The sequence below is a fragment of the Quercus lobata genome, chromosome 4, assembly GCF_001633185.2.
Source record: "Quercus lobata isolate SW786 chromosome 4, ValleyOak3.0 Primary Assembly, whole genome shotgun sequence".
NCBI classification, from domain to species: Eukaryota; Viridiplantae; Streptophyta; class Magnoliopsida; order Fagales; family Fagaceae; genus Quercus; species Quercus lobata.
In genome coordinates, this window is record NC_044907.1 from 89,807,333 (window position 1) to 89,835,332 (window position 28,000).

Here is a 28,000-nt window from a genome sequence, read left to right on the forward strand (position 1 = left end):
ATGAATGTGCTAGCATTTACGGAAAACCAATTTGAAGGTGTTTTGCCCATTTCTATTGGCAACTTGTCAACACAACTCACTCAATTATATTTGGGAGGCAATAAAATATCTGAAACTATTCCTGTAGCATTACAGAATCTCATCAACTTAATTGTCTTGGGTATGGAGAATAATCTTCTCACAGGTATGATACCTACTTCTTTTGGGAGGTTTCAGAAGATGCAAGTATTGAGTTTTTCAGGAAACAAACTGTCAGGGAAAATCCCAAGTTCTATTGGTAACGTCACTCAATTGGTTATATTGTTTTTGTTTCAAAACAATTTAGAAGGAAGCATTCCTCCAAGTATTGGTACTTGTCAAAGTTTACAACAGTTGGATGTTTCACAAAATTACCTTAGTGGAGTCATACCCCAACAGGTTTTCCAAATTTTTTCTTTGTCACTTTTACTCAATTTATCCCACAACTCATTTAGTGGCAACTTACCTGTTGAAGTAGACGGTTTGAAGAATATTGATTCACTCGATGTCTCTAAAAACAATTTTTCTGGTGAAATTCCTACAACAATTGGAAATTGCTTTAACTTAGTGTACCTAGGCTTGCAAGAGAATTCCTTTAACGGGAACATACCTTCATCAATGGATTCCTTGAAAGGCCTTGAACATTTAGATGTTTCACAAAACAGCTTATCAGGATTAATTCCAAAGGGTCTAGAGAAGCTTTCATTTTTAAAATATTTGAACATTTCGTTCAACAATACTGAGGGTGAGGTACCAACAGGAGGAGTATTCAGAAATGTAAATATGATATCTGTTATTGGAAACAATAAGCTTTGTGGGGGTATTCCACAGTTGCAATTACCAACATGCCACAAAGTTACAAAATCAAGAATGTCCCTTGCTTCTAGATTGACAATCACAATTGTTTGTGTCTTTACATGTATTCTTCTGGTTTCATCCTTTCTCATTCTCTATTGGAGGAAAAAGTCAAATAAGAAACCATCGTCTACAGTCTCAAATATTGATCTCCTTCCAACAATTTCATACAAAATGCTTCATCAAGCAACTAATGGATTTTCTCTCAACAATTTGATTGGATCTGGTAGTTTTGGATCAGTTTATAAAGGGGTTCTTGAGCAACATGAAAGACTAGTTGTTGTAAAGGTCCTTAACCTTCAAACGAAAGGAGCTCCTAAGAGTTTTATGGCAGAATGCAATGTGTTAAGAAATGTTCGGCACCGAAATCTTTTAAAAATCTTAAGTTCTTGCTCCAGTATAAATTATAATGGTGATGAATTCAAAGCTTTAATATTCGAATTCATGACAAATGGGAGCTTAGATATGTGGCTTCATCCAATGATAGATAGCGAATATCAATCGCAAAATTTGAGCTTTTTTCAAAGACTTATTATTGCCACTGATGTAGCTTCTGCATTATGTTATCTTCACAATCATTGTGAGCAAAAAATCATTCATTGTGATTTAAAGCCGAGTAACATTCTTCTTGATAATGAGATGATTGCTCATGCAAGCGATTTCGGTTTAGCGAGGCTCCTCTCTGAAAGTTCAAAAACGTGTAAAAAACACCTTTGAACGTTTAGACCCCCAAATTACAACTTAATCAATTCAAGCAATATGTCAAACAACTAGTGTGCGGAAACTTAACATATGCTATAATATGAAATTGATTAAATACTATCTAAGCCATAACAGATTAAAATCCATAGCAGATAAATGAAAAGGCAAAGATAGAGAGGAAGGAAGATGCAAACACAAAGACAATACGCGATGTGTTATCGAAGAGGAAACCGAAGCCCTCGGCGTAAAACCTCTCCGCCGCCCTCCAAGCGGTAAACAATCCACTAGAAAATACAGTTGGGATACAAGGACAGCAATAGACCCTCCAAGCCTAATCTACCCAGTCCACCTAAGCCCTCCAAGCTTCTTGCTCCAACGAGGTTGCGCCGAACCTTTTTCTTTTCTAGCTTCCCGGATTCCGCTACTAGACCATAGCATCAACCAATGAAGATTGGTTCCTTCCTAACTGCTTCCCAGAAATCCAAACGACTGTCTCATAGTGATGATGATGGTGAGAACCAGGTTTGGTATAATGCCTCTCAAGGATTTAACAATGGAGAGGAAGAGAGTTGAGGAATTTGAAGAGATTCTAAGATAGAGATTGTGGGTGAAACAATCTGGTTTTTCTTTAGGGTTTCTCTCTCAAAATTCTCTCTGGAAGCTCTCTTTCAATCGTGGGTAAAAAGGGTATTTATACTGGAGTGGAGAGGAATGTGAAACGTCAGGTTTTTACAAAATAGGGGTGGCTCGCGGCTTGACCTCGCGGCTTGACCAAGTCGCGAGATCCAGTCGCGAGATAACCGTATGGCCAGTTATCCTGTTTTGTCCTGTAGTGCTCCAGCTAGCATGACTGTTCACTTTCCAGCATGCTTGGCACGTGTGCTGCTTCTGGCGGCTTGCAGCCGCGAGTCACCCGCGAGTCCCAGCCGCGAGTCTCTGTTTTCTTGCACACTCTTGAGCAATCTTCACTCTATCTCACTCACTACCCTTACATCAAACCCACCTAAATACAGGGTTACTAAATGCTGAATTATAAGCAAATTTGGCACGGAATAAAGCCAATTAGATGGTTGAATAAATTCAACCTTACAATCTCCCCCTTTGGCTATTCTGTGACAAAACCCTAAAACAGACTCTAGACTTAACATGTGAGTTGGGAACAGTTGAACAAAACTCACTCACACCTAACTCTAGAAGCTGTGAAGCACTTGAATCATATGAACATAATACTCCTGAAACACAACAATACACCATGATCATTGTAAGCAGAAAATTATAAAATGCATATGAAACAGGCAATATTTGATCAAGCAAAGATGGAGTTATGAAACAAACCATGGCTTGATCAACCAAGTGAACACCACAAGGTAGTGATCACAGTGCTCATTCACACTTGGAATGAACACAAGGACATACAAGTTAACAAGCACAAGGCAAGACACTTGTATGCTCAACACTCAACCAATGCATATCACACAAGGCATATGCATCTAGGAACAATCCTACAAGGGCACAAGAGTGACAGTACATAAACCAAAATGCAGAACATTTAGATTAAAGTACTGATTTCAACATAGCATAAAGGCTGCATTAAGCAAGGTACAAACCATAAAACCTACAAACTATGCATAAAACATAAACCCTAAAAGCTTACAAAAGCACATGGGTACAAATACTAAACATCCTGAATAACATCATCAAATTATATTAAAGTTTAAACCAAGAGTATAAGAAATGAGTTAGAAACAACTATACACCAAAACACAGTGTATCAAACCCATAAAAAAACATTAAATAGTACTCAAAACATAAACATATAAAAACAAAGTCTTTGAATTTGACAACTCCCCCTCAACACATTACTCCCCCTTAAGAGCTGCTTTTCTGCTTCTCAGTCATCAATGTCATTATCAACAGAAACATTCTCCCCCTTTTTGACAGGAATGGCCAAAGGGTCAGTGTTCAGGCTGAGTGGTGAAGCTATCAAGTTTTGCAGACAAAACATCAATCTGATCCTGCATAGCTCTCATCCTCTCAGAGTGCTCAGTCTGGACTTCTCTGATCCCATCAAGTCTTTCCAGAATGATTTGGAAAGCATCTGGAGGTGTATCTGAAGAAGTTGATGCTCTGGGTCTTTTGCCACTCCTCCTGGGAAAGCATCCCTCACAATGCGGCTCCAACGACTCGAACCTATGACCTTGGCTCTGATACCACTTGTCGGACCGTGTGCCTTACCAATCCATCCAACCACCAATTGGTGAAGGATGAGGGGGCACATATCTTTTATAGCATTCGATCGCAGACCAAGCCCATTGGTATTGGAGCAAATTGTGAAATCCCTCACACTCTCGACTACTAAAGATTCTTCCAAAAAGCATACAAGCACAATCGAATTAAAAGGATCTATCGGCTATACTGCTTCAGGTATTACCTTTCCTATTCAGTTTTAAATCCTTACCTATTCAAATATATTACTCTTTTTTTGGTCACTTTATCATGAGATAGGATTTAACTCCTTGAATTTCAAGCAAATAGTCTTTTCAATATTCGTACCATTAATATAAACAATACTCTCTTGCTTAGTATTTCTATCTCTTAAAACACATATTCGCGTGGATACACACACAAGCATAGAATTAATTTTATATTTTTCATGAAATTGAAAATTTTAAAGCAAAAATAAGATTTAAATATGGCTTAAACTTTGAGAAATGCTAAAGTTGATTTGCTGATGGTTGCAGTCCTTTGACTAAGTTTCATATATTCTTTGTTACACATATATTACCTTAATCAAAATGCTCTTGGTAAAGTTACGAAAGCCTTCCTTCCATTTTGGAAGTAGTAACATATGTCATATAATATTTTTTATATATATTCAATTTATTTTCTTGACGTTACCTTTTGTAGACCTTAAATCCCTATTTTCATTATATATGGAGAATTGCTAAACTCCCTTATATTTCATGAGTTGTAGAGTATGGGATTGGAGGTGAAGCATCAACTGAGGGGGACATATATAGCTATGGAGTCCTTGTGTTAGAAATGTTCACTGGAAGGAGGCCCACTAATGATATGTTTAGAGATGGTTTGAATCTCCATAACTTTGTTAAGATGGCACTACCAAAAAGACTTGTTCAAATTGTTGACCCACTGCTTTTACCAAGAAAAGCTACAGAAATGGGAGCAGCAACTGTGACAATAATGGCAAAAGAAAAAGCTGATAACAATGATGACAATGCCAACGAAATTGAAGTAGAAGAAGCTGATAACAATGAGGAGTGTAAGCAAATTGATGCTAACATGCAAAAGTTATTACTCTCAATCTTTAACATTGGAATTTTATGTTCAATGGAATCCCCAAAAGAGAGAATGAGTATGGAAGAAGTCTTCAAGGAACTCCAATTGATAAAAAATACTTTTGTTGGTTTGGGTAGCCTCAAAGGTAGACCAAGTAGATCTCAAGTCAAAGGTATTTAATTTTAATTTCAAGACTATCTTAAGTAGTGTATCCTACTCATTTTGTTTATGGGTCCTGTTAATGAATAGTGAATACCCTTAGAGTATTTATTAATAAAAAACTTTTAATACCACTTTTATGAGAAATATAAAAAATTGTAAAAAAAAAAGTTAGTTGTTTTTTTTCTTTTTCTATAAAATGTTTCTAAAAATATTTACTAAACTGATACTCCTAGGACATCCATTAACTTTTCCTTTCGTTTATTTTCTTCAGTTAGTTTGCAAAAACTTCTTTAAAACATAAAGCATGCAAATTTTATGTTTACCTTTGTATTAATTTCGATTAGATGATCCTAGCTAATTGCACAATTAGATTTTCATTTCTCATTCATAATAGGATCTGTCACCTTCTTGTAATTTTTTTTTCCATTCTCTTTTTCCAATGATCCATGTAATAGTTATTGTTTTTGATTTTATTAGAGTATGGAATGGTGAACTAACGAACTTTTTTGTGAACTGCAGGAGCATAAAACTATTGAAAGAGATTAAATCTCTTTGATAATGCTTGGTTAATATCCGTTGATGAAATTATCAATGGATTGTTTCCTTTCTCTTCTGGTGAAGGAGTTGTCCTCATGTACATTGATTGGTTCTATTACTGTAATGCGTGTTTATGTGCAAATTAAAGCCTTTATGGGAAGGGCATGTATCAAAAATGCCGTAGAACTTTAGATGTTTTTATGCTACATTATTCTAGCGTTCAAATAAAAGTGGATCTTGTGTTTTTATTTTCATTTAAACTTAAAGCTTTAAACACAAACGAAATTAGGGAGTGGCTTAACAAAAATTCAAGGAAACCATTCATCCTATGGTGTAGTTTAATTCAACTCAGGGTCATGATTCGAATTATTTTTCTTCAATTTAAATGCATTAAAATCAACACACTGTATAATGCCAGTTACTGATAGTATCATATATTTTGGTATATAAGATCTCAAATCCTCGTATTGCACACCTATAATATCCCACCATATCGTATATTTATATGAATTACTTTGGCTGCGGATTGAATGACTAGGTTGTGATTTATTCCAATAAATAGTACAAAAAGTTAATTCAAACACAATAAATAACACTAAATCTGATAGTAACAATAAGCACTATAAAACAATGAAAACTCACACAGATTTGATGACACAGTAGAAAACTACTCTGAGGAATCAAACTCCGTAGAATATTCACAACAAAAAAATAATTAAAAATATTCTACTTACAAAATCTTTGCAAATGTAGACTCTCAATTGTAACATCTGAAAGCGTCCCATTTTGCCTTCCCAGTGTAGAGGTCTTATAACTCTAGAATTATTTTATAGAACTTTCTTTTTGAACGAACCCCATCACCAACACTAGAACTTCGGTACTCTAAGCCTAGGGAACCTCTTGAAGATTTGTGGCAGTAAACTCACAAGTTTGAGTGGGTACAAGGAAATCATATGGAAACACAAAATACACATAAACCAAAGTATCTATGCCCTGAATACTTCAACATGTTCTAGCTGCAGATCATACATTAACATTTAAAAGCAAAGGAGTGAGAAAATTGACCAGAAACTTCAAGTTCCCAAACGATCATTTCCCTAGAGAAAATTCTTAAATGGTTTGCAGATTCTTTTACAGTTTCTGCATTCTCTTGTGAAGAAAATCAGAGATTTTTGTAGAATAATGACATGCAGTCACATATACCAAACATGGCAATAATTCTCATCAAAAATATATTTTTTGATAATTTGTCTATGGTTTATTTTCTGATTAGTTTGGGAAAATCTAATTAAACAAGTCTCTAAAACAGGAATCATACACCAAAAGCATCCCAAGCAGAGTATTGTAATTCTAAATAAATAAGGTATATTGTGTATGACCTATAGAATTCCTACACAGTAGGCACCTCAACGGGATGGCACATTTCTGACTCTAATTACTACAATATGTTTTTTGCATTAAAATGATAACCATATAGTCCTTTTTGTTGCAAAAAGACTACTCCATGTAAAATGGGCAGAGGAGTCTAGAGAATACAAAAAGAACAAATTTATTTACAGAGTCAACGACTCTATAAAATAAGAAAGGGAACTGTTATGAGTGAATCCCCCTGCATAATTGGGTCTTGTTATATGCTAAATTCCAAGCTTCACTCAAACAACAAACGATGTATAGTTGGTTCTTGTTTATATGGTGTTATAGTTTTTAGACTGATGTCTGATTTTATCACATAGTACATACATCTAATATTATTATACTGATTTTATCACATAGTACATACATCTAATATTATTATAAACTCTTCTAGCTCTAGATAAACAACATACTTTAACATGCACATAGCTTATCACAAATTGAAATAAACGAGCACAACATATACTTGGTATTAAACTTTTACCATGATATGATGTACCTTCATAAAAATATCCTACCTATTTCTTTTGTTTTGTATTCCAACTCTCTCATAAACCATCTGTATGAACAATAATTCCTGCGGTGTTTTTATACATTTGCTCACTTGGTGGTTCAGCCAAACAAATTAGAGCCGAGAACTGAAGCAATTCATACTTGCATCAGGGGTTCCCATCTCAGACAAAATTACCCTAGCATTGCCTTCCTCATCAAAGAGAAAATATGGTGGTTCTTTGAGATAACTAGCCTGGCAGTGCTTGGATTTCATTCATGTGATATCTGTCATAAGATAAGAATAGTATGGGAGAAAGAGAGAGGGAAGGAGAGGCAGGTTTACTTTAGATTATAACATCTTGTGGCTGTAGAGAGTACAATAATCAATTTAAGTTTCAATTTATTTTATAAGACTTTAACCAAACAGTTAAAAGAACAATTATCCTTCATTGCCTAGAATTAAATCTTCAAGGATCCAGGTTCAAATAAATTTATTTTTAGAGAATTCCTAGTCTAATTTACTTCCAAGGGAACTAGAAAATATTTTCATGGGTGCTTCCTTGCAAAATAGGATCGACTAGGGCATGAGATCATTAGAACATATATACTGAATGTGATAACAAGACATGCACAGATAAAAATTAGAACAAAATCCCAAAAGCAATGGCCAGGATTTGCAAAGCAAACAATTCTACCTCACTAACTATCATTTAATTTCTCTCTCTCTCTCTCTCTCTCTCTGTTTTAGAAGAATCAATCAAACAGAAATAAACAAACTGCCTTAAATATAAAATCATTAGACCTCTTTCTTCAATCAGGAATATTCCTAAAGATATTATCTTCATTAGCTACTCTTCTTTAAAAATAAATAAATAAATAAATAATTTAAGAATAATTTATTACTGAGAAAGAAGGGAACAGGGTCCCAATCCATCTCTATCCTCCAGGACAAGAACCTAGATGGGGAGAGGAGAGATGGTGATGGAATCAACCCACTTACAAAAAAAATAGACAAGTGAGCAAGGTTATGAGTAAGACAAACAGACAATTTAAATGCCTAGGAACAAAAACAAAATGAATGATAGACATGTATTCCAAGAGTATGACCTTTTGTGGCACTCATTCTTAAGACATATTATAGTAAAGAACATATTGAATTATGGTAACAAATGTCTCATGTGTACATGCAAGTATTAGAGAGAGTTTTCTGCCTGTGATATGCATTAAAACAGATAATTTAAACAACAAAACTACAATGGTACAAGGCCGCTGCACGCAAAGAGCTCACAAAAAGGAGAATGATATTAGATTTCAGGGCCCAAAAAAAGAGCACCTGTCCTGTATCTACTTACACGCGTTATATCTTCATACGGTAAAATAGCTGGCTTGATGGTATTGTGAAAGTTATATGTCAAGGGTGAAGGGTTCCTAATAATGTCTTTGACAAGAACATCCCTTGACATAAACAATGTCCAGAAGAACTCAAGCCTCTCATCAAAACTATGATTGATTCGTCAACTAAGAAACCATGTAATGCTAGCCTTGCGTAAAGAAGGCCTGCCTACAAATAATTTCGAAACTTCAGTATCACTACAACCCCATTTCCTCAAAACTTCGATAGAGTTCTTTGGATGGACTAAAACTTCTTCGACTTGGTTCAGACTTTTCGTCGAATAGGTTTCATGAATTCCAAATACTTGGAAACCAGAGCAAACGCTGCGGTGCGTAGATTAGGATTTAGGATGCGGAACTAGGTTTTGACCGCAACAATGTGCAAACCCAAACATAAGTCCACCTATAAGCCCATAACACAATTTGTTTTCAAAATCAGTCTACCAGCCTACATGTAAATTGAAGCATAGATGAGAGTCCATTTCAAGAGGTGTTTTGTAATCCACTACCTACACTGAACTCTGACCCAACCCAATCTTCATAATCAAGCTCATATATGCCATCAATGGCTCAAAAGATAATGCAAGTGAGCCCATGACTGAGTAAAAGAACTTATGATCACTCTGGTTAATGCTAATGATTGAAAGCAGGACCGACTCAATATATTTAAGGCTTAATGTAATTACATTAAATGAACTTTTTATATTAAATATTATTTATATAATATTTAGTTTATAAGTTTATTTATTTATTTAAAATATATTATTCTTACCTTTTTAATAGGATTAATTTACCTAATTGTGATTGGGTTGATTTCAGTTCATCCATTGTCTTTTTCGAAACAATTGTTAAAGTTAATACAAATTTTATGACAAAATCAAACAAATTATTGTGATAATGGATGAAATTGGTTTTAACAAGATAATAAACCAGTATTTAAAAGGTAATTCTCTGGTGCCCTTTTTTTGGGGCCCCATACTCACAAGTAGATAGATTGCTAATATTACATTTGACGGTTCTAGACTCACATTGAGTAGTACCAAATCACATGTGACCTTAATAAAAATATAAGGTGACAAGATTGTAATAAATGGTTTAAATATAAGAGGTTTTATAGGGACTCTTATTGAATTTAAACTCAATTAATATATATATATATATATTAAAATAATGATGTAAAAACATGTGGGCTCTCAAAATCTTATCTAAAATAAATATTAAGAGGTCAACTATAAGTTAAACTTTTTTAATTCTACTTATATTTTAGATATTTCATACTAATCAATAAGTCCACTAGGTTGTTGGGAATGACCTATTTCTTTTTATCCATAATAATACCAATCTTGAGCAATTGTTTCCACAAAAAAGGTGAATTATTGGTGTTGTAAAGATGATCATGGAGGGTCCTGTGGGCTATGTAATCACATACTAGCTAGGATCATCTTAATTATTGCTATCATCAAAATATCTCATCAAACAAATCAGAGAAGGTGATAGAATATTACACTAACGAAGGCCCCTTGTACGACAATTGAATTGGTCAATGACACCCTTCCACTACACGAGCAAGGATAAGGTGGAGGTGCACGACATTGTCAAATTTCAAAATATGTTTTGAGGAGAATTCCATTTTATCTGATTATATGCTTTTCTCTAAATCTAATTTCGTGGTAAGAAATTGAAACTTATTTAGATTTGAGGAAATGAAAGGATTTTGTTATCAACTTTGCATCCTAGAGGCAGAGGCAAACGTTATTGCATTTTAACATGGCCATCTAAAATTTTTTTTTTTTTTCTTTTTAATTAGTTCTTACATATGTATATTTGTTTTCACTTTTCCGTATTTTCAAAATTACCCTTATTATTTAGTTCAAATTGATTGATCTAATAACAAAATTTAAGGACAAAATAATATTTTGACAAATAGTTAAAAGAAAAATTAGAATAAAATAAAAAAAGATAAGGGATAAAGTAGTCCAATGAAATTAAAACTTCTAAATAGATCTAACTTCAAGCCCCATATTTGGGTGATCAATGGTTGTTGGATCAAAGAACCTTCCCAGGATACTCAATGGAGAAGTTTGAAGACAATTGGAATCTCTCTCAAGGTTTTCTCTTGTTTTTGCAGTTGTTTTTCTCTTTCAAAGTCAGGGTTATGTTTTGGCTTTTAAGTGTTTGGCAACCAATTAAAAGCTAGTTTTTTTGCTTAAACTTAAATTATATATTATTTAAGGATCTCACACTACTTTTCATTTCACATTTATTTCAAATAATCTAACTTTCAACATTTTGGAAATAAGGTAACTTTTAGCATTTTATTTCACATTATGCAAATAAGCTATTGAAAATAAACCATTCTCAAATGACTAATAAGTAAATGTGAAGAGATAAGGGTTGGCCACAAAATTTGCCTAGATCTAGGTATGTTCGTAGCCGGTCATAAATGGTTCCACTAGAGTGAGTGACGTAAGGATTGACGAAAATTTTTGTGTGATTTTCTTTTTTGCTCTTACGAGCTCTGGTTTTGGCTCAAAATGCTCTCCAGTCTTTCACAGTAGAAAACAACTTCACTCTTAAATTGGAGACTATTATTCTCCTTCTATGTGGAATAAATGATTTACTAGAAACAAATTAAAAATTTCATGCATTTCATTTCAACATGTAACATGGTCCAATATATGGATTACAGGATGAATACCATCATTGTTGGCGAGTTTTCATTCATGTGAAATTATTGGAATTGGAACCATTACATTACAATGATAAATTCACTAAGCTGAAGACCACACTTCTGCACATTAAAAGCTGCCACAGACAGTGCGACAGGGCTTAAATCTGTTGCAACGACCCTCCCACAACTCCCCAAAATCTTCTCAACAGAAGCTGAGTGCAGTGGTGGACTTAGAAAGATAGGAATTAGAGGCTTCAAAGAAGTGGGTGGGGTTGAAATTGAAGAAAAGCAAAGGGTCGATAAAGACTGGTACATATAGACGGTTTACCAAAGATTGAGAAATTAGCACAACATCCAGGCATGAAGCTTAGCTTCATTTTTTTTAACAATGTCAATGTCAGAAAATGTAGGTTTCTCTATACTACAATCTCATGCTTAACCCTGGAACAAAATTAAAGAACCCCAAAAACAGCTTGTTTTATGTAAAGAGGAAAAATCATGAAGCCGACTCATGTAATGAAGATAAGGGCACAAGGCCCGGTTTGCATAGTGAATAAATTAAGCCCATCTAAGCAACCCATTTCTCTGGAAAAGAGCTTTCAAGGCCCATTTTGTGTCGTGAAAACATAAACAGAGCCCGTCTTGTGTAGTGAAGAAATTGAGCCCAACAAGGCAATCCGTTTTGTGTAGAGACTAGAAGGATGTTAAAGAAATTGATCCCGTTTCATTCCATTTAATCTAGTTCCCAAAATATCATAAGTCATGCCTATATGAAACGGGTTACTCAGATGGGATCAATTATTTCCCAAAATCCTATTTGAATTTTTTTTGATTAAATGGAATGATTGGTAAAATTAGCAACAATAAAACTTATCAGTAATAGCCTTTTAAAGATTGGTACATCATGCATATATCTTAGATTCTTGGATAGCTCTAAGAATCATATATCTTGATCAATAAGCATAATTCCTATTCTGGTAATAGCCTAACAACTGGTGCCATCCTATGTTGTTTACTTGTTTTATCAAGTCATCTTTCTTGTGAGAATCCAATAGGTATTGTGACCTTGAGAAGTGCAACCAACACCCCCCAAAAGAAACCCATTTGGCCAAAATTTGTTGACACCCACAACCCAAAATCCACCTCAAGCAGTTTTATTCCCATTGCCATCACAACCACTTATCAAAAACCTCATCCTTTCAAAATCCAAATTCACGAGACAAGCCTCATCAATCTCATTTTCAACAACCACCACCACTTTCAGTCATTATATCCATAAGACAGTGATTCATCCTTTGTTGTGAAAGGGATAACGCCACCAACATAGAAGTATCCGAAACTTCAGCTAGTCCAATCTAATTTAAAAGTCTGACCAATTGATTTTTAAAGTCCAGCAAACAAGGCCCACTATTTTGAATAAATTTTTCCTCTAGTTCAAATGATATTTGAAGTTTTTTTTTTTTTAGAAGAAAATGATATTTGAAGTTGATGACTCATATTGTCCAAGAAGTCAAAAAAAACATTTAATTTGAGTCTTCTAGGAAATACTACAGCCTTTACGTTTTCACTTCCAAGGCAAATAAGTCTTTAACTATTTTTACTAGTTTCTATAAGTTTGCTTTGAGTTTTTGGTCTTAAAAATATAATTATTTTCAATAATATTTACAAATCATGAAAAGTAAATAATCCTGGAAGGCATCGTTAAGACGTTAACATAAATTCCAGGGGCCTTTTTGTTTAATATGAATTTTTTCCTATATTCTAGTGTCTTTTTGTTAAATAGTGCAAAATTACTTGCTTACTCCCAAGTGCAGGAGATCGTAGCAATATAATTCTCGGAGTACCGAGGTCGAACCACAAGGAGCAGGGTAAATTCAAAGACAATATAATTAAATAACAATTTGGGTGAAGAAGAAAAATACTTTTGCTTGGTGATTGTTAACAAGAATAATAATAAAAACTGATTTAAATCAATAATGTAAATACTAGGGTATCGGGGTGTTTCCCTATATCGATATGAAATTCTTTGTGATCTAAGAAAATATCTATTTCATAATTGACTGTTCTTATACAATTAAAAACTTATGATTCGGTTGAACTGAGACAATTCACGAATGCATGATAACCTCGATTAATAATGTGGTTAGAAAAGTTTTCAAAAAACCCATTCACTTTAAAACCTGATTTCTATTTGAAACTATTAGAAATTCATCTAAACAATAAGAAAAACATGATTTAACTTATTGAAAGCATGGAAGAATTAATACATCAAAAGAAATCTAATTGAACAATCAAATATGTTGTTGATAAAATCCTAGAAAGAATCGCATTGAATATTCAAACCGTATAGAAGAAACATAACCCCTAGCCCTAGAAAAGAGTTTAAGCTGCCATTAGAGAAAGAAAAATACAAGGTTTTCTCTGCCAAAATTTGTTCTACCAGCCTCCCTTCAAAACCCTAATGTCTAAGTGTCCAAAGAAAATAAAACTTTTACTATTTTAATTTCCGCCCAAGTTTACAACAGTAACTTGTGAGTTAATATCAGCCTTTAAAAATTGAGAATTTCGGAAAACTCAAAACTGGAAAGTTGTAGATATTTAAGTCACGGTTCCAACCCATCTAGCCTTGTGTCAATTGGATTTTTGAGGAGAGAGATACGCCCAAAATATTGATCAGTGCTCAAATCAGATTTTTCCTTTTTAGATTCTGCCTCTTTGATTTTTTTCCTTATTTGAAACTTCCAATCATGGTAGACAATCCAGGCACTCCAACTGCACCTCCTTAGACATTTAAGCAGGGTCCTTTAGCTCCACTTTAATTCTAGTTTGGCCTCCATTCTCTCACAAATTCCTGTAAACTCATCTTTCTCACATGATTTCCTGAAAGTAAAAAATTACACACAATGAATGATATCTTATTCAAGAAATTATGTAAAGATAAATAATAGGGACTAATGCAAATCATAGCTTAATTATACAAATTAAGCATAGTAATAAGGAGATAACGCCCACATAAATATATAACACGTATACATTTTAAGACGTTATCAAGTGCATACGCACATCTAGAAGTTGTGAAAATCATAGATGATAGCCTCTTATATAAGCACAAAGTTCATGCATATTAATTCGAATATGAAAAGTTTAGTTATGATACCAAATCATACGGTAGAGTAGTTTTCCTAGGGATCATTGTCCAAGGTAGTACTGGGTCTTTCTACGAAGATTGCACGCTAACAATTTTTAATTTTTTTAATTTTAAGTTTTAGAACCAACGCTCACAAAGTCCAGAAGATGTGATACACTCTTTGTGGTCATGTCCGAGTCTAACTTGGGTTTGGGAGGATGATCCACAATGGGCGTTTAGGAGCACCACCAGGTTCCAAACCTTTCCTCAAGTCCTCCTTCATGTGCTGGAATCAGACTGTAGTGGTGACCTATTTGCAATGCTCATCTGGAATATATGGTTTTGACGGAATAAGGTTAGGACTTCTCCAGCAAGTTGCCCTTTGGACCAAATAGCTTAGCAAGCTTATCAGTCCCTTCAGGAGTTTCGGTTAGCACAGTCGAGGAAGCCCATTGCAGCAACTCCAGCTCAGATACGTTGGCAGCCTCCACCGTTGGACCGGGTTAAAATTAATTTTGATGGAGCAGTGTTTAAGGATGAAGACAGAGTAGGTATTGGCGTGGTTGTTAGAGATAGCCAAGGCATGGTCATCGCTTCTTTATCCCAAAACATCCCACTCCCACACTCAGTTGTAAACTTGGAAACTCTAGCAACATGTAGAGCACTTGAATTCTCCCTAGAACTAGGCTTCGACAAAGCAATTCTTGAGGGAGACTCGATGATCGTCATGGCTGCATTGAGGGACCCTTCTCCTTCACTAGCTTCATATGGTCTGTTAGTTCGGGATGCCCAATTGATGGCACGTTTATTTACTTGTATTTTCTTCCAACATGTTGGTAGAGTAGGGAATAATGTTGCTCACAACCTAGTTAGACATGCACGTCATGTCACTGGTTTTTTAGTTTGGATAAAGGATGTACCTATCCAAATTTTTGCAGCTTTTCAGGCTGATTTGCCTATTACTAAATAAAAAACTTCAAGTTCTTCCTTCTCACAAAAAAAAAAAAAAAAAAAAAAAAAGAAGTTCAAACAATAACAAGATTAGACTAAACAGAACAAATGAACAAAATATTCAACAGAATTCAAAAACAAAAAATGAGAAAAAAAAAAAAAACTTATTATTCAAATTCGTAACTCATTCAATCTATTACATAAAAATAATTTGTAATTTATTGATGACACAAATCAGACGCTAGTGTTGATCCCAAGTCAACTGAAATCTAAAAAATTTTGATTCTAGGAAGAAATTTTTTCAGAATTTTACTTCCAAATTCACTATGATGTAGAACATTAGTTGTGTCCATTCAGATAAAAGCTGGTTTAAATCGATAATTGTACTGAATTTCACAACAAATTTCTAGTGTAGAAAACCAACCCAAAGAACTTATTTTTTGGGAAATCTCATAAGCTTTTGCTGTCGTTTAGGGTCTCAAAGGTTTACCTATTTAGCACTTGTTGGGTTATAAAATTGACCCTAGTTAATTAATTCAATTACTCAAGTTGATTAATTATTAAAATTACATGCAACAACATGAAGGCACAAACAAATCACCAATCTAAACTAGAGTGTAGTGGAAAGTGTTGTAGCATTTTAATATTATGTAATTAAAAGGAATAAATATGACAACATAAATATAAAGATATAAGAGTTAATATCAAAGATAAGTAGTTAGTGAAAGGTTTAATCCTACATTGAAAAGGAGAGAGACTATTTTATTCTTTTTAATTGTGATGATTAATGGGCTAATATGTATTGGAGTAGATATTTGGCTAGATACGACATTTGTTGGGCTGTTGTATCATAAGGGAGACAAGTTAAAGAAGGTCTGCACCGGTTACAAAGATTAGCCAACAACGGCTAATCAACAGGACGAATATGGTCCTTGCAACCCTTTGGTTGGCTATAGTGTCCTAATGACAATATTCGATGATTACATCATCAGGAATATGGAATCTGGCTCTAAAGGTCAGTAAGGCCTCGGGTGTGTTTACTAACTTGGCAAACCTACTTATGATTACATTAGAATGAAAAAAGAGGAGGGAAGGAGTGTTCTTACAGAGAGGTAGGAGGACTAAGACCAAGGAAGATCCCTTTTTGAAAAATAGGAGGAGGAGAAGATGACAAAAGATTGGAAAGAGTTTGAGAGAACTTGAAAGGAAGAAATGAATTTGGATACTTGGTAGGTATTTATAGGAGGAGAGTATGAGAGTGGGTGGGAAAATTGCCGCCCACTCCAACCCTCTAACTCTATGTGCCTTAGGAGCCCAAGGACAGATGATTGTGACTGTTAATCAAGTACAGCTGTCAAGAAACGTGCCAAGCTACAGGTTGTCAAATCCAACGCATTTATTATCTGATGGTTGGTGTTACTAAAGCATGGTAGTTATAACAAAGCACATTCCAAGATGCCGAGGACATGACCATGATCCCCTCCACACGTTCTGGAGATGGGCTCGTATGGGGCTATTGTAGGAGGATGAAAAGGTTAGCCCATGTTAGGCCCATACTAGGCATAACCAAATCAAAGATTGGGCCCGTACCGAGCATAACCAGATCTTAGATTGTCCTGAGGTTGATGAATGCCAAGCTAAGACACTAGCGGATGTGTTCGTAGCAAATTATCTGAGCAAACGTTGCCCAACCTTGGGGATGGAAAATAGTGCCTTGGGGGAATCCACCTGCCGATCAAAAATTCGACGTTTGGCACAAGTTACAAGAGAATCATCTTCACAATACAGTTAAGGGGTTTGTTCTTGACATATGACTTGATAGGATTAAATAGTGACATAGACCTAAAATGCCACCCAAACCCTACAAGTGGTGGGACCTACAGGCATGTGTGAGGTTTGCTCATCACGACTTAGCCACTCACAAGAGGGTATATAAAGAGGAGAGGAGATCAGAATAAGGGTAGAACCTAACTCTAGGGGGAGAAACACGAGAGAAAAGCAAGGGGTCAAAACATCAAACTAGGGTAGGGTAATCCAGCTTGGGCACCCAAAGGGGAATCACGATAGCCTAGCAGTCTCCTCGGCTAGCGATTCTTTCTAGCAAATAGTTGTTATAGTATCACTAATAAACAACCTAATTTCTTCTCGGATTTTCCATTGTGGGCTAAACCCAATATAGAATACAAATTAATTGGGGGTTCAAGCCCAATAAGCTTAGGCCACTGGAATACAACCACCACAATATTAGTATATGAATGACTATACATATTTTAGACTAAATGAACATTTAGTGGCTCAATGAATATGGAAATATTTCCTTACCAAATACATTTCCTAATAAAAATGTTTTTGTATCGATTGTCTAACGTTTTGAATATACAAACCGCTAGTAATTGAATGGTTTTTCATGTGCAATTCAATGGCCATACTTTTTTGTCTTTTGGTCCAATGTTTTAATACATGGAGCCTGGCTTTTTACAACTCATGTAATTAAGTTCTGAAATTTATTTTGATATCACGAATCAAATGTAAAGGCTGTCTGCTGTTGAGGACAAAATTTTCATGCCACATGACTTTATTTACACAAAATGACACCAAAACCCATGGTCCAAAATCTATGGTGATATTATCTCATCAAAGCCTATGGTTCAAGCTCATGACATACCATCTCATTTTCAGCTCATGAGTCTCATCGGGGGAATTTTGGGAGTCGTGGTTTGGAGGGCCAATAAGTATGTTCAGTAAAGCTCCAACGGTTGAAAGTTGATAAAAGAAATATGTTGCTTGGCATGTCTTCTCCAATTCCTTGAACTCTGATGAGTTAGTGTGCAATAAGTAATATCTAGTAAGCCTCCTATATCACATAACACTTAAAATAATAAAACTCCCCATTCCTCTTTACCTAAAACTTAATATTAATCATATATTCTAATTATATTATTTCATATAAATTATATTATTATTTTCATTTAAATCAATCCCAAACACATGGCTAAACCTTATTGGCTATCTCTAAATATAAGAAATCTATTTAATATCTCATCTAGCACTAAACACCCTCATTGCTCTCTAAGATTTGGTCACAACACAAAGATACCACAATTACATCTCCAAAGCTTCGTCAAATATCAACCAACTAGTTTATTACATACTAAAAATGTATTGTATGAAACCATGGACTAAACTTATATTTTTCCAAAAGAGGAAACTTAGCCAAAAATACCAGTAGAAGCTGCCTTAACTCCAGCAGCAACTGCAATAGTTCCAGCAATAACTTAGGCAATTGACACATGTCCTAAAAAGACATCACTAGCCCATTAATGGTTAATCCCAGCAACTACCTGCTATATCAAAAGAAGTAAGGATCCCATAAAAGAAATCCTACTTGTTTAAGCCAAATCTTTAGTCTCCAGCTGTAATACCTGAATTAGGAGGATCCCATAAAAGTTATCTAACCATTTTCAACCAAACCTATGAATTTAATGTTGAATCTTTCCTCCAGTAGAAGCTATCATTTAGGTGACATCATCCAGCAGTGTCAGCTACTGCAGCAGCTACTGTTGTGCAGCTGACAGCTATGACAACAAATGTATAACTATGACTGATAGCTGTAATAGCAGCTCCAGCAGCCTAAAAGTTTTAGATTTCTTCTTTTGGCTAAAAACCAAAAACCAACTAAAGAAATCACTCATTTTGCTAAAAACCTTTCCTTATTTGCTAGCTATTCCTTCAACCAAATCCCATTTGGTTACATACTTGGCTCTATATAAAGAGGAACAAGCCACAACTCTTCCAAGACACACTAACACCACTACTCATCTCTCCCACACTCTATTATTCTGAAATATTATCATCTTGCTATCCATATCTCTAAACATCTCTTTCTCCATTTCTCTTACCAAATCTCTCCTTTTTAGAAAGCAACATAACCCATGAAAGAACACAAAAAATCACTCCAGCAGCAACTATAAGCTCATGTATTTACTATATTTAACCTTTATATTATCTATCTCATGCTACCATATATTTTACAAACACATTCCTCACAAACTATCCATACAAATTTCCCACATATATTTCTAATATATCTTACAAACACCATATCTCACAAAACATATATATTTCTTACCATCTCCATACATCTTAAAACATATCAAACACTTTTCCAAGAACATTTTATTAAAAGCTCTTCTCATGGAAGGCATATAATTACAATGCTAAAAATTATTCTTATGAAAGTTACAACCTTATAATATTAAAAGTCCTTCTCATGGAAGACAATATTACTCATACTTGACTAAAAACTAAAAAAGCGTTACATGGGAAAAATCATTTAAGTGCATGATAAATGGGATAAACTTAACCAACTTATGCACATGGCTGGACATATTCTCTCTCCCTCCAGTTGCACCAATTTTTCCCCTTCAATTATGAAATCACCATGAAATGACTCATAATATCATATTGTACTGCTGGACTCATTTTATTATGCTGTTGAAATGTTATGTCCATTGATGTTATACCGCTAGAGCCACAAACCACATAAAGATAAGTCATTATGTCTTTCTCTAAATTTACATTATTGAATATAATTTACTTCATTATAACTATACCACTGGACTTATGTTATTATGCCACTGGAATGTTATCAACTCACTGACGCTATACTGCTAGAACCACAAACCATATTAAGATAAGTCGCTATATCTCTATCTTTAAATTTGTGTTATGGAGTACATGTTACTTAATCATTAGTGTACCACTAATTGCAAGTTACTCTAATAATATCTTTCTATTTAACAAACATGTATTCACTAATATTTCACTAATGAATATAAAAATATTGACAAGTTGAACCCATCCCATTGCTGGACATACATTATTTGGACATAAACCATTGATGGACATATATATTATTTGGACATTAACCACAACTAGACACATATTATTTGGACATAAACCACTGCTGGACATATATTACATGGACATGAACCATAGCTGGATATGAACTATTTTGGACTCACCCCATTATTGGACATATGACATTTAATTAATATTGGACATCACTTAATATACATAACTATGTATTCAACTCGTCATTTAATCAAAGCTATTATGCTAAATTATTTATTTATTACAACCATTATCACGGATGTCGAGTTATGGATGGTATATGCACTCCAATGTCGAGTTTCGGATGGAACTCTCCAAAAAAAATTCGAGTCTAGCAAAGTCACCCCTCCAGTGGAAGACACATGGTTACGTGCAAAAACGTGTCATTATATTTTATATGCACTATTTATGGGTAAAAAGAATGTATTATTTTGAGAGCTTCTAATCCTACAAACCGTGTAGGCTTATAAGGACAATCAACAAGGTAGTTGGGTTGTTGTATCTCGAGGGTGGCACGCATAATATTGTTAGTCTACTGCACTAGAAATCTTATAAACGGCGTGTATCATCTCAAGAGAGTGATCTGGTTCACACCTCAACTCTGCCATCTAAAAACTCATAAATCGATGGTAAATTATTTATCATATTTTGAGATAATTTTAAAGCATCATCGAGATAATATCTCTCAACTGTTCTCTAATTTTACGATAAATTCTAATTTGTGTGATATGTTATTATTTAAATGATATTTTGAAGATTATTTATTTATCAATTATTGTTCTTTAGAACAACAATTAAATACTCACTATTTGAACTCGACAACTAGAACTCACCAAATAAGATAGGAAAAAAGAAAAGAAAAAGGAGAAACGTTACGTAAAAAGGAGAAACGTTATGTTGTTCTAGTAGTACTTTTCTTTTTTGAGTTAAAAAAATAGACAATTTTTTGTTATTATGAACAATTGGTTTTAGATCACTGATTATTTTTTGGGTCTAATATTTAAAAATACTATAAAAACCCACATGCATTAAGAGAATTTAGAAATAAAATAAAAAATTTGGGGGCCAAGCTATGCTGTGGCTCCGCCCCTAAATGTGAATTAGATATCAAAATCATTGCAAATCATAAGCATTCACAAAGGATTGTAATTTGTAAAATGAATTGAACGTAATCTTTGTCAAGCATAATGACCAACAAAAAAATTTATGAAAAAAACAAATTAAACATTGTGATGTCAGTTAAAATTAAAACTACAAAAACACCCAAATCTAGCGAGTTCTACTGAGTGCTCTACTTTCTAACAACCATGCAACACATACGTTTTTTTTTTTTTTTTATTCTAAACCACACAGCCAACACATTAAATTCAAATCAAATTAAATGGGAATCAAATTATTAGTCAAGTCCTCAACTCCTTGACGTAAAATGGCTATCAACATTTATTATTTTGAAAGAGAAAATATGACACTTGACAGTTGGCAGAGCCACAATACGAATCTACAAGATAGGACCATCTTGAATTTGCCAAAAGGTGTTCGTGTACTATGGTGCTAGATCACATAAAATATATATTTTATAACCATCATCATATTAAAATTCTCTTATTAGTCATTCATTGCATTTTTCATTTTTCTAGTAAACGGATATTGTAAGATTTCAAGTGTTTATAAGTTTTTTTTTATCATTTTATCATTTTTATGTTGATATATTCAAGTCCTTTTTCTTAATAAATTTTGTATAATTTAAATTTATTAATAACTAACCTAAAAAAAACTCCTAAAGCTGCGACTATAAATAACAAATCTTTAATAATGGCGACAATGCCAATTTAGATCTTGAAATCATTCAAATTCATAAGCATTCACAGAAGATTGCAAATTGTAAAATGAATTTGAATGTAATCTTTGTCAAGCATAGTATCCAACAAAAATTTATGTACAAAACAAATTAAACGTTGGGATGTAACTTAAAAAAAATAAATAAATAAAAGGACAAAAATACCCAAATCTAGCGATCAAGTTCTCATGAGTGCGCACTATCTAATAAAAGCCATGCAACACATACGTTGATTCTAAACTACGCAGTCAACACATCAAATCCTAATTAAATGGGAATCAAACTATTAGCCAAGTCCTCTACTGCTTGAAGTAGACTAGTTTTCTTTTAAAAATTTGGACCATTTTTCGATTTATTTTTAATTAATAAATAAACTTGTACACTTCATAGCTCTCGTTAAAATCCTCTTGCGCTCCAATCTACAGTGTGTTTCCTTTCTCTTAGAAAGAAAAAGCGGCGAAAAGCACAAAGGAAAATACGTCGTAGCCATCACATCATTCTCAAAAATTTACAAGCATCACACAATTAATTGGCTGGCGAAAACATTAATGATGAAGGACCTCACGTCAAAATCTTGGCATTGCTGGGATTGACTTCTTGAGATCTTTTGTGTGACAGGAAGAGAAGCAGGGGGGCTAAATTGGTAGCTAGGATTATTGAATAAGTTTGGTAATCGACAATACAAAATTTGATGTGACAATTCATGGTGGTGGTAATAATTTATAGTACTCATAGCCACGTACAGTTAAATGTCCATTTAATTCACAACAAACCAATTTAATTTTAACAAACAAAAAATAAAAAAATAAAAAAAAATCAAAGAAGAAGTGGTAGAAGCGACCAGAGGAGGAGAGAAGGACCATTTACAAGATAGGACCACCTTGAATTTGCCAAAAGTTGTTTGGACATTTCACATCCTCTTGTTAACATAAATTCAAGGCCTTCTTACATTCATCCAAATCTCATCAGGTTAAAATTGGGTTGTCCTTGTCATGAAATTTTTTTTTTTTTTTCTCATGTCTATTTTATGACACTATCTAAATTTGTATTGATTTTATATTTAAAAGATAAAAACTAAATGTAAGACTATAAAACTCCTAGAATTAAGGCTTAAAATTCGTCATGTCTTTTTTTTTTTTTTTTAACAAAACACAATTACCATTAATAATTATTGTCTTTCTTTATAAATATGATAGGATTTAAATAATTTTTTTAAAAAAATTCTAAGTTGTATCACTAAAATATTTGCTAAATTGCGTCAAATCATGATTAATGATCACATTTAATAATGACTTTATTTTCAATTTCTGGTACTCTTTAATAATTAATTAGATTTCTTTAATTAAAAAATTTTGAAGAACAAAAAAATTGGACACTTAACGGCAACTTTTGACGAAATTTGAGTTGACCCCGGGGTCTTTGTCCAAAGGCAGTGGGTCTCTCTTGGATGCATGCACGCTATCAATTTATTGATACTGAAGCCTATAAAAATTATCAAACGAAATTACCCCTTATTTTACATTTTTGGAGGTATTTGACAAATTAGCATATATAATACAAACTGGTGTATCTTTCTCTACCTCACACTAATATTTCACCAGTTTCCTGCTTGTCCAAACCAATGAAGCTTCACAACCCCAATTTTCCTGCATCATGCTCTACACATGTTCATATGATTCTACTCTTTACTATAACCCTTCTATGCTTGCAACCTGCCACTTTTTTTGCCACTTCAACAAATGAGACTGATCATTTGGTTTTGCTTAAATTTAAAGAATCCATTGCTGATGACCCATATGGAATCTTGAGCTCTTGGAATGATTCTATCCATTTTTGTAACTGGTATGGAGTAACATGTGGCCGCCGTCATGGAAGAGTCACAACCTTGGTACTAGAAGGTCATAACTTGCATGGAACCATTACACCTTACATTGGAAACCTCACATTTCTCAGGGCCATCAACCTCCAAAACAACAGCTTTTATGGTGATATTCCAAAGGAAGCTGGTCATTTGTTCCGACTGCGACATCTTAATCTTTCAAGTAACTCACTGGGAGGAGAAATTCCAACCAGCTTGACCAACTGCTCCGAACTCAGGGTAATGGTCTTAGAATCGAACAAACTTATTGGGAAAATCCCAATGGAGCTTGGCTCTTTGACTAAGCTTTTGGCTCTTATGGTTTCAACAAACAAGTTGACAGGAGGAATCCCACCTTCCTTGGGAAATCTTTCGTTGCTCGTAAATTTTTCAGTAGAATATAATAACTTAGAGGGAAATATTCCAGAGAGTATAGGCCATTTGAAAAGCTTATCAGTCTTCAGAGTTGGAGTCAATAAACTGAACGGTACGGTCCCTTCCTCTCTCTACAGTTTATCATCTATTAGTACTATACACTTTGTCTTCAACCAACTCAATGGCGCTCTTCCAGCAAACATAGGCCTCACTCTCCATAATCTCAAACTATTTGGAATTGGTGAGAATGAATTCTTTGGGCCAATCCCCGGTTCTTTATGCAATGCATCTAAGCTTCAAATACTTGACGTAGGTGGAAACAACTTTGTGGGACCAGTTCCAACTAATCTGGGATATCTACTAGATCTTGAACACCTACGTCTAAGTTATAATAATTTAGGAAGGGATTTGGACTTCTTAAACTCTTTAGAAAACTGTAGCAAAATGGAATCGCTGACATTTAGAAGTAACCAATTTGAAGGTGTTTTGCCCAATTCTATTGGCAACTTGTCAACACAACTTAATGCATTGAAATTTGGAGACAACCAAATATCTGGAATGATTCCTACAGCGTTACAGAATCTTATCAACATAAATAGTTTGGAAATGGATGAGAATCTTTTCATAGGTGTGATACCTACTTATTTTGGAAAGTTTCAGAAGATGCAAGGATTGGATTTATCAGGGAACAAATTGTCAGGGCAAATCCCAAGCTCCATTGGCAACATCACTCAATTGGTTCAATTGAACTTTTCTCGAAACAATTTAGAAGGAAGCATACCTCCAACTATTGGTAATTGCCACAGTTTGCAACAATTGGATATTTCACAAAATTACCTCAGTGGAGTCATATCTCTGCAGGTTTTTTCTCTTTTCTCTTTGTCACTATTACTCAATTTATCCTGCAACTCATTTAGTGGTGAATTATCTGTTGAAGTGGGCAATTTGAAAAATATTAATTCTCTAGATATCTCTGAAAACAACTTGTCTGGTGAAATTCCCACAACAATTGGAAATATATTGAATTTAGAAGAGCTCCACTTGCAAGGGAATTCCTTTGAAGGAATCATACCTTCATCAATGGCTTATCTGAAAGGCCTTGAACTTTTGGATGTTTCACGAAACAACTTATCAGGATTTATTCCAAAGGGTCTAGAGAAACTTTTATTTTTAAAATACTTGAACATTTCATTCAATGATTTTGAGGGCCCACTACCAACTATTGGAGTTTTCAAAAATGTAGATGCAACATCAATTATTGGAAACAATAAGCTTTGTGGGGGTATTTCACAATTACAACTACCAAAATGCCCCAGAGTTACAAAATCAAGAAAGTCTCTTGCTTCAAGAACAATAATCACAATTGTTTGTGTGGTTGCATGTCTCCTTCTAGTTTCATCATTTATTGTTCTTTATTGGAGGGAAAAATATAAAAAGAAACCATCTTCTAATGTCTCAAAGACAGATCTCCTTCCAACAATTTCCTACAAAATGCTTCATCGTGCAACTAATGGATTTTCTCTCAACAATTTGATTGGATCTGGTAGTTTTGGATCAGTTTACAAAGGAGTTCTTGATCAAGAAGAAATGTTAGTTGCAGTAAAAGTTCTAAACCTTCAAACTAAAGGAGCTACCAAGAGTTTTTTGGTGGAATGCAATGTCTTAAGAAATGTTCGACACCGAAATCTTGTGAAGATCTTAACATGTTGCTCCAGTATCAATTATAATGGCGGTGAATTTAAAGCTCTTGTATTTGAATTCATGACAAATGGGAGCTTAGATATGTGGCTACATCCAATGACAGACTGCGAAAATCAATCAAAAAATTTGAGCTTTCTTCAAAGAATAATTATTGCAATTGATGTGGCTTCTGCATTAAATTATCTGCACAATCATTGTCAGCAACAAATCATTCATTGTGATTTAAAGCCAAGCAATATTCTTCTCGATAGTGAGATGATTGCTCATGTAAGCGACTTTGGTTTAGCAAGACTCCTCACAAGCATTGATGATTCTTCCCAGAAGTGTACTAGTACAATTGGGTTAAAAGGATCTATCGGCTATGTTGCTCCAGGTATAACCTCTCTTATTTAGTTTTAAATTCTTAACAATCTTGTAATATGTTGCTTTTCTCTTTGTCACTTTATGAAAAGATAAGAATCAACTACTTTTATTATTGAGCATATAAGCTTTTTAATATTCGTAAAACTAGTATAAACATATTAACATACTCTCTTGCTTACTATTTCTTTGTCTCTTATAACAAATATTTACTTGAGCACATACAAGCACATAATTAATTTTACATAAAATTTAAAATAAAATAAATAAAACAAAAATAAGATTCATACTTTGAGAAATGCCTAAGTTAATTTGGCGATGGACATTTTGATCCTTTGGCTAAACTTCGTATCTTCTTTGTATGCATATATTTCAATCAAATTGAACATTCAAGAAAAAAAAATTTTAATTTGGCCCCTTGGGGTAAAGTTTCATACATTTTCCTTCCATTGTGAAAGTAATATCATATGTCATATTATTTATATATATAGATTCTTCTCATTTTCTTTGAATATGCATTTTGTAGACCTTAATCTATTTCATTATAGATAGAAATTGCCTAATTTCCTTCCATTCCATGAGTTGTAGAATATGGCATGGGTGGTGAGGCATCAACTGAGGGGGATGTATATAGCTATGGAGTCCTTGTGCTGGAAATGTTTACAGGAAGGATGCCCACTGATGATATGTTTAAAGATGGTCTAAATCTCCATAATTTTGTTAAGATGGCATTACCAAAAAGACTTGCTCAAGTTGTTGACCCAATACTTTTGCCAAGAGAAGTTGAAGAATTGGGAGTTGCAACTGCGGTAATGATAGTGACAGAAAAAGATGACAATGATAATGAAATTGAAGTAGAAGAAGCTAATAATATTGAGGATTCTAGGCATATTGATGTTGACATGCAAGAGTGCTTACTCTCAATTCTTAACATTGGAATCTTATGTTCATTGGAATCCCCGAAAGAGAGGATGAGTATGGAGGAAGTCATTAAGGAACTGCAATTGATAAAAAGTGCTTTCATTAGTTTGGGGATCCGCAAAGGCAGACCAAATAGAGCTCAAGTAAGGGGTATTTAATTTTGATTATAAGACTATATTGAGTGCGTTTGGGAAGCGCGTTTTGCGCTTCCCAAACGCGTTTGCGTTTCTGGAAAATTTTTTTTTTTTTTTTTTTTCCAGCGAATGAACAGTAAAAGTACTGTTCATGTACTGTGCGGGAGACAAATTTTACTGTTCATACACTGTTCACGCACTGTTCATGGGACCCGCAATCACTTTATTCAGAAAAAAATATTAAAAATGGGTCCCACGGTACTATTTACACATTTAAAAATTATTTTGCTACAGTGTTTTTCAG

General features: G+C 34.1%; 1 protein-coding gene across 1 annotated transcript; it reads left to right on the forward strand.

Moving 5' to 3' along the window:
• On the forward strand, positions 1 to 27,727 carry LOC115986126 (probable LRR receptor-like serine/threonine-protein kinase At3g47570). Its single transcript, XM_031108983.1, has 4 exons — positions 1 to 1,573; positions 4,544 to 4,855; positions 23,949 to 26,654; positions 27,230 to 27,727. The coding sequence occupies exons 1-4, from the start codon at positions 1 to 3 to the stop codon at positions 27,718 to 27,720; spliced, it is 5,082 nt and encodes a 1,693-aa protein (XP_030964843.1). The 3' UTR covers positions 27,721 to 27,727.
• Positions 27,728 to 28,000: the final 273 nt, after the last annotated feature.

Coding starts and splice junctions, on each gene's coding strand:
- LOC115986126 (XM_031108983.1), top strand. CDS start 1: ATGAATGTGCTAGCATTTACGGAAAACCAATTTGAAGGTGTTTTGCCC. Junction 4,856..23,948: donor AGCTGATAACAATGAGGAGT/GTAAGCAAATTG, acceptor ATATTTCACCAG/TTTCCTGCTTGTCCAAACCA. Junction 26,655..27,229: donor TATCGGCTATGTTGCTCCAG/GTATAACCTCTC, acceptor CATGAGTTGTAG/AATATGGCATGGGTGGTGAG.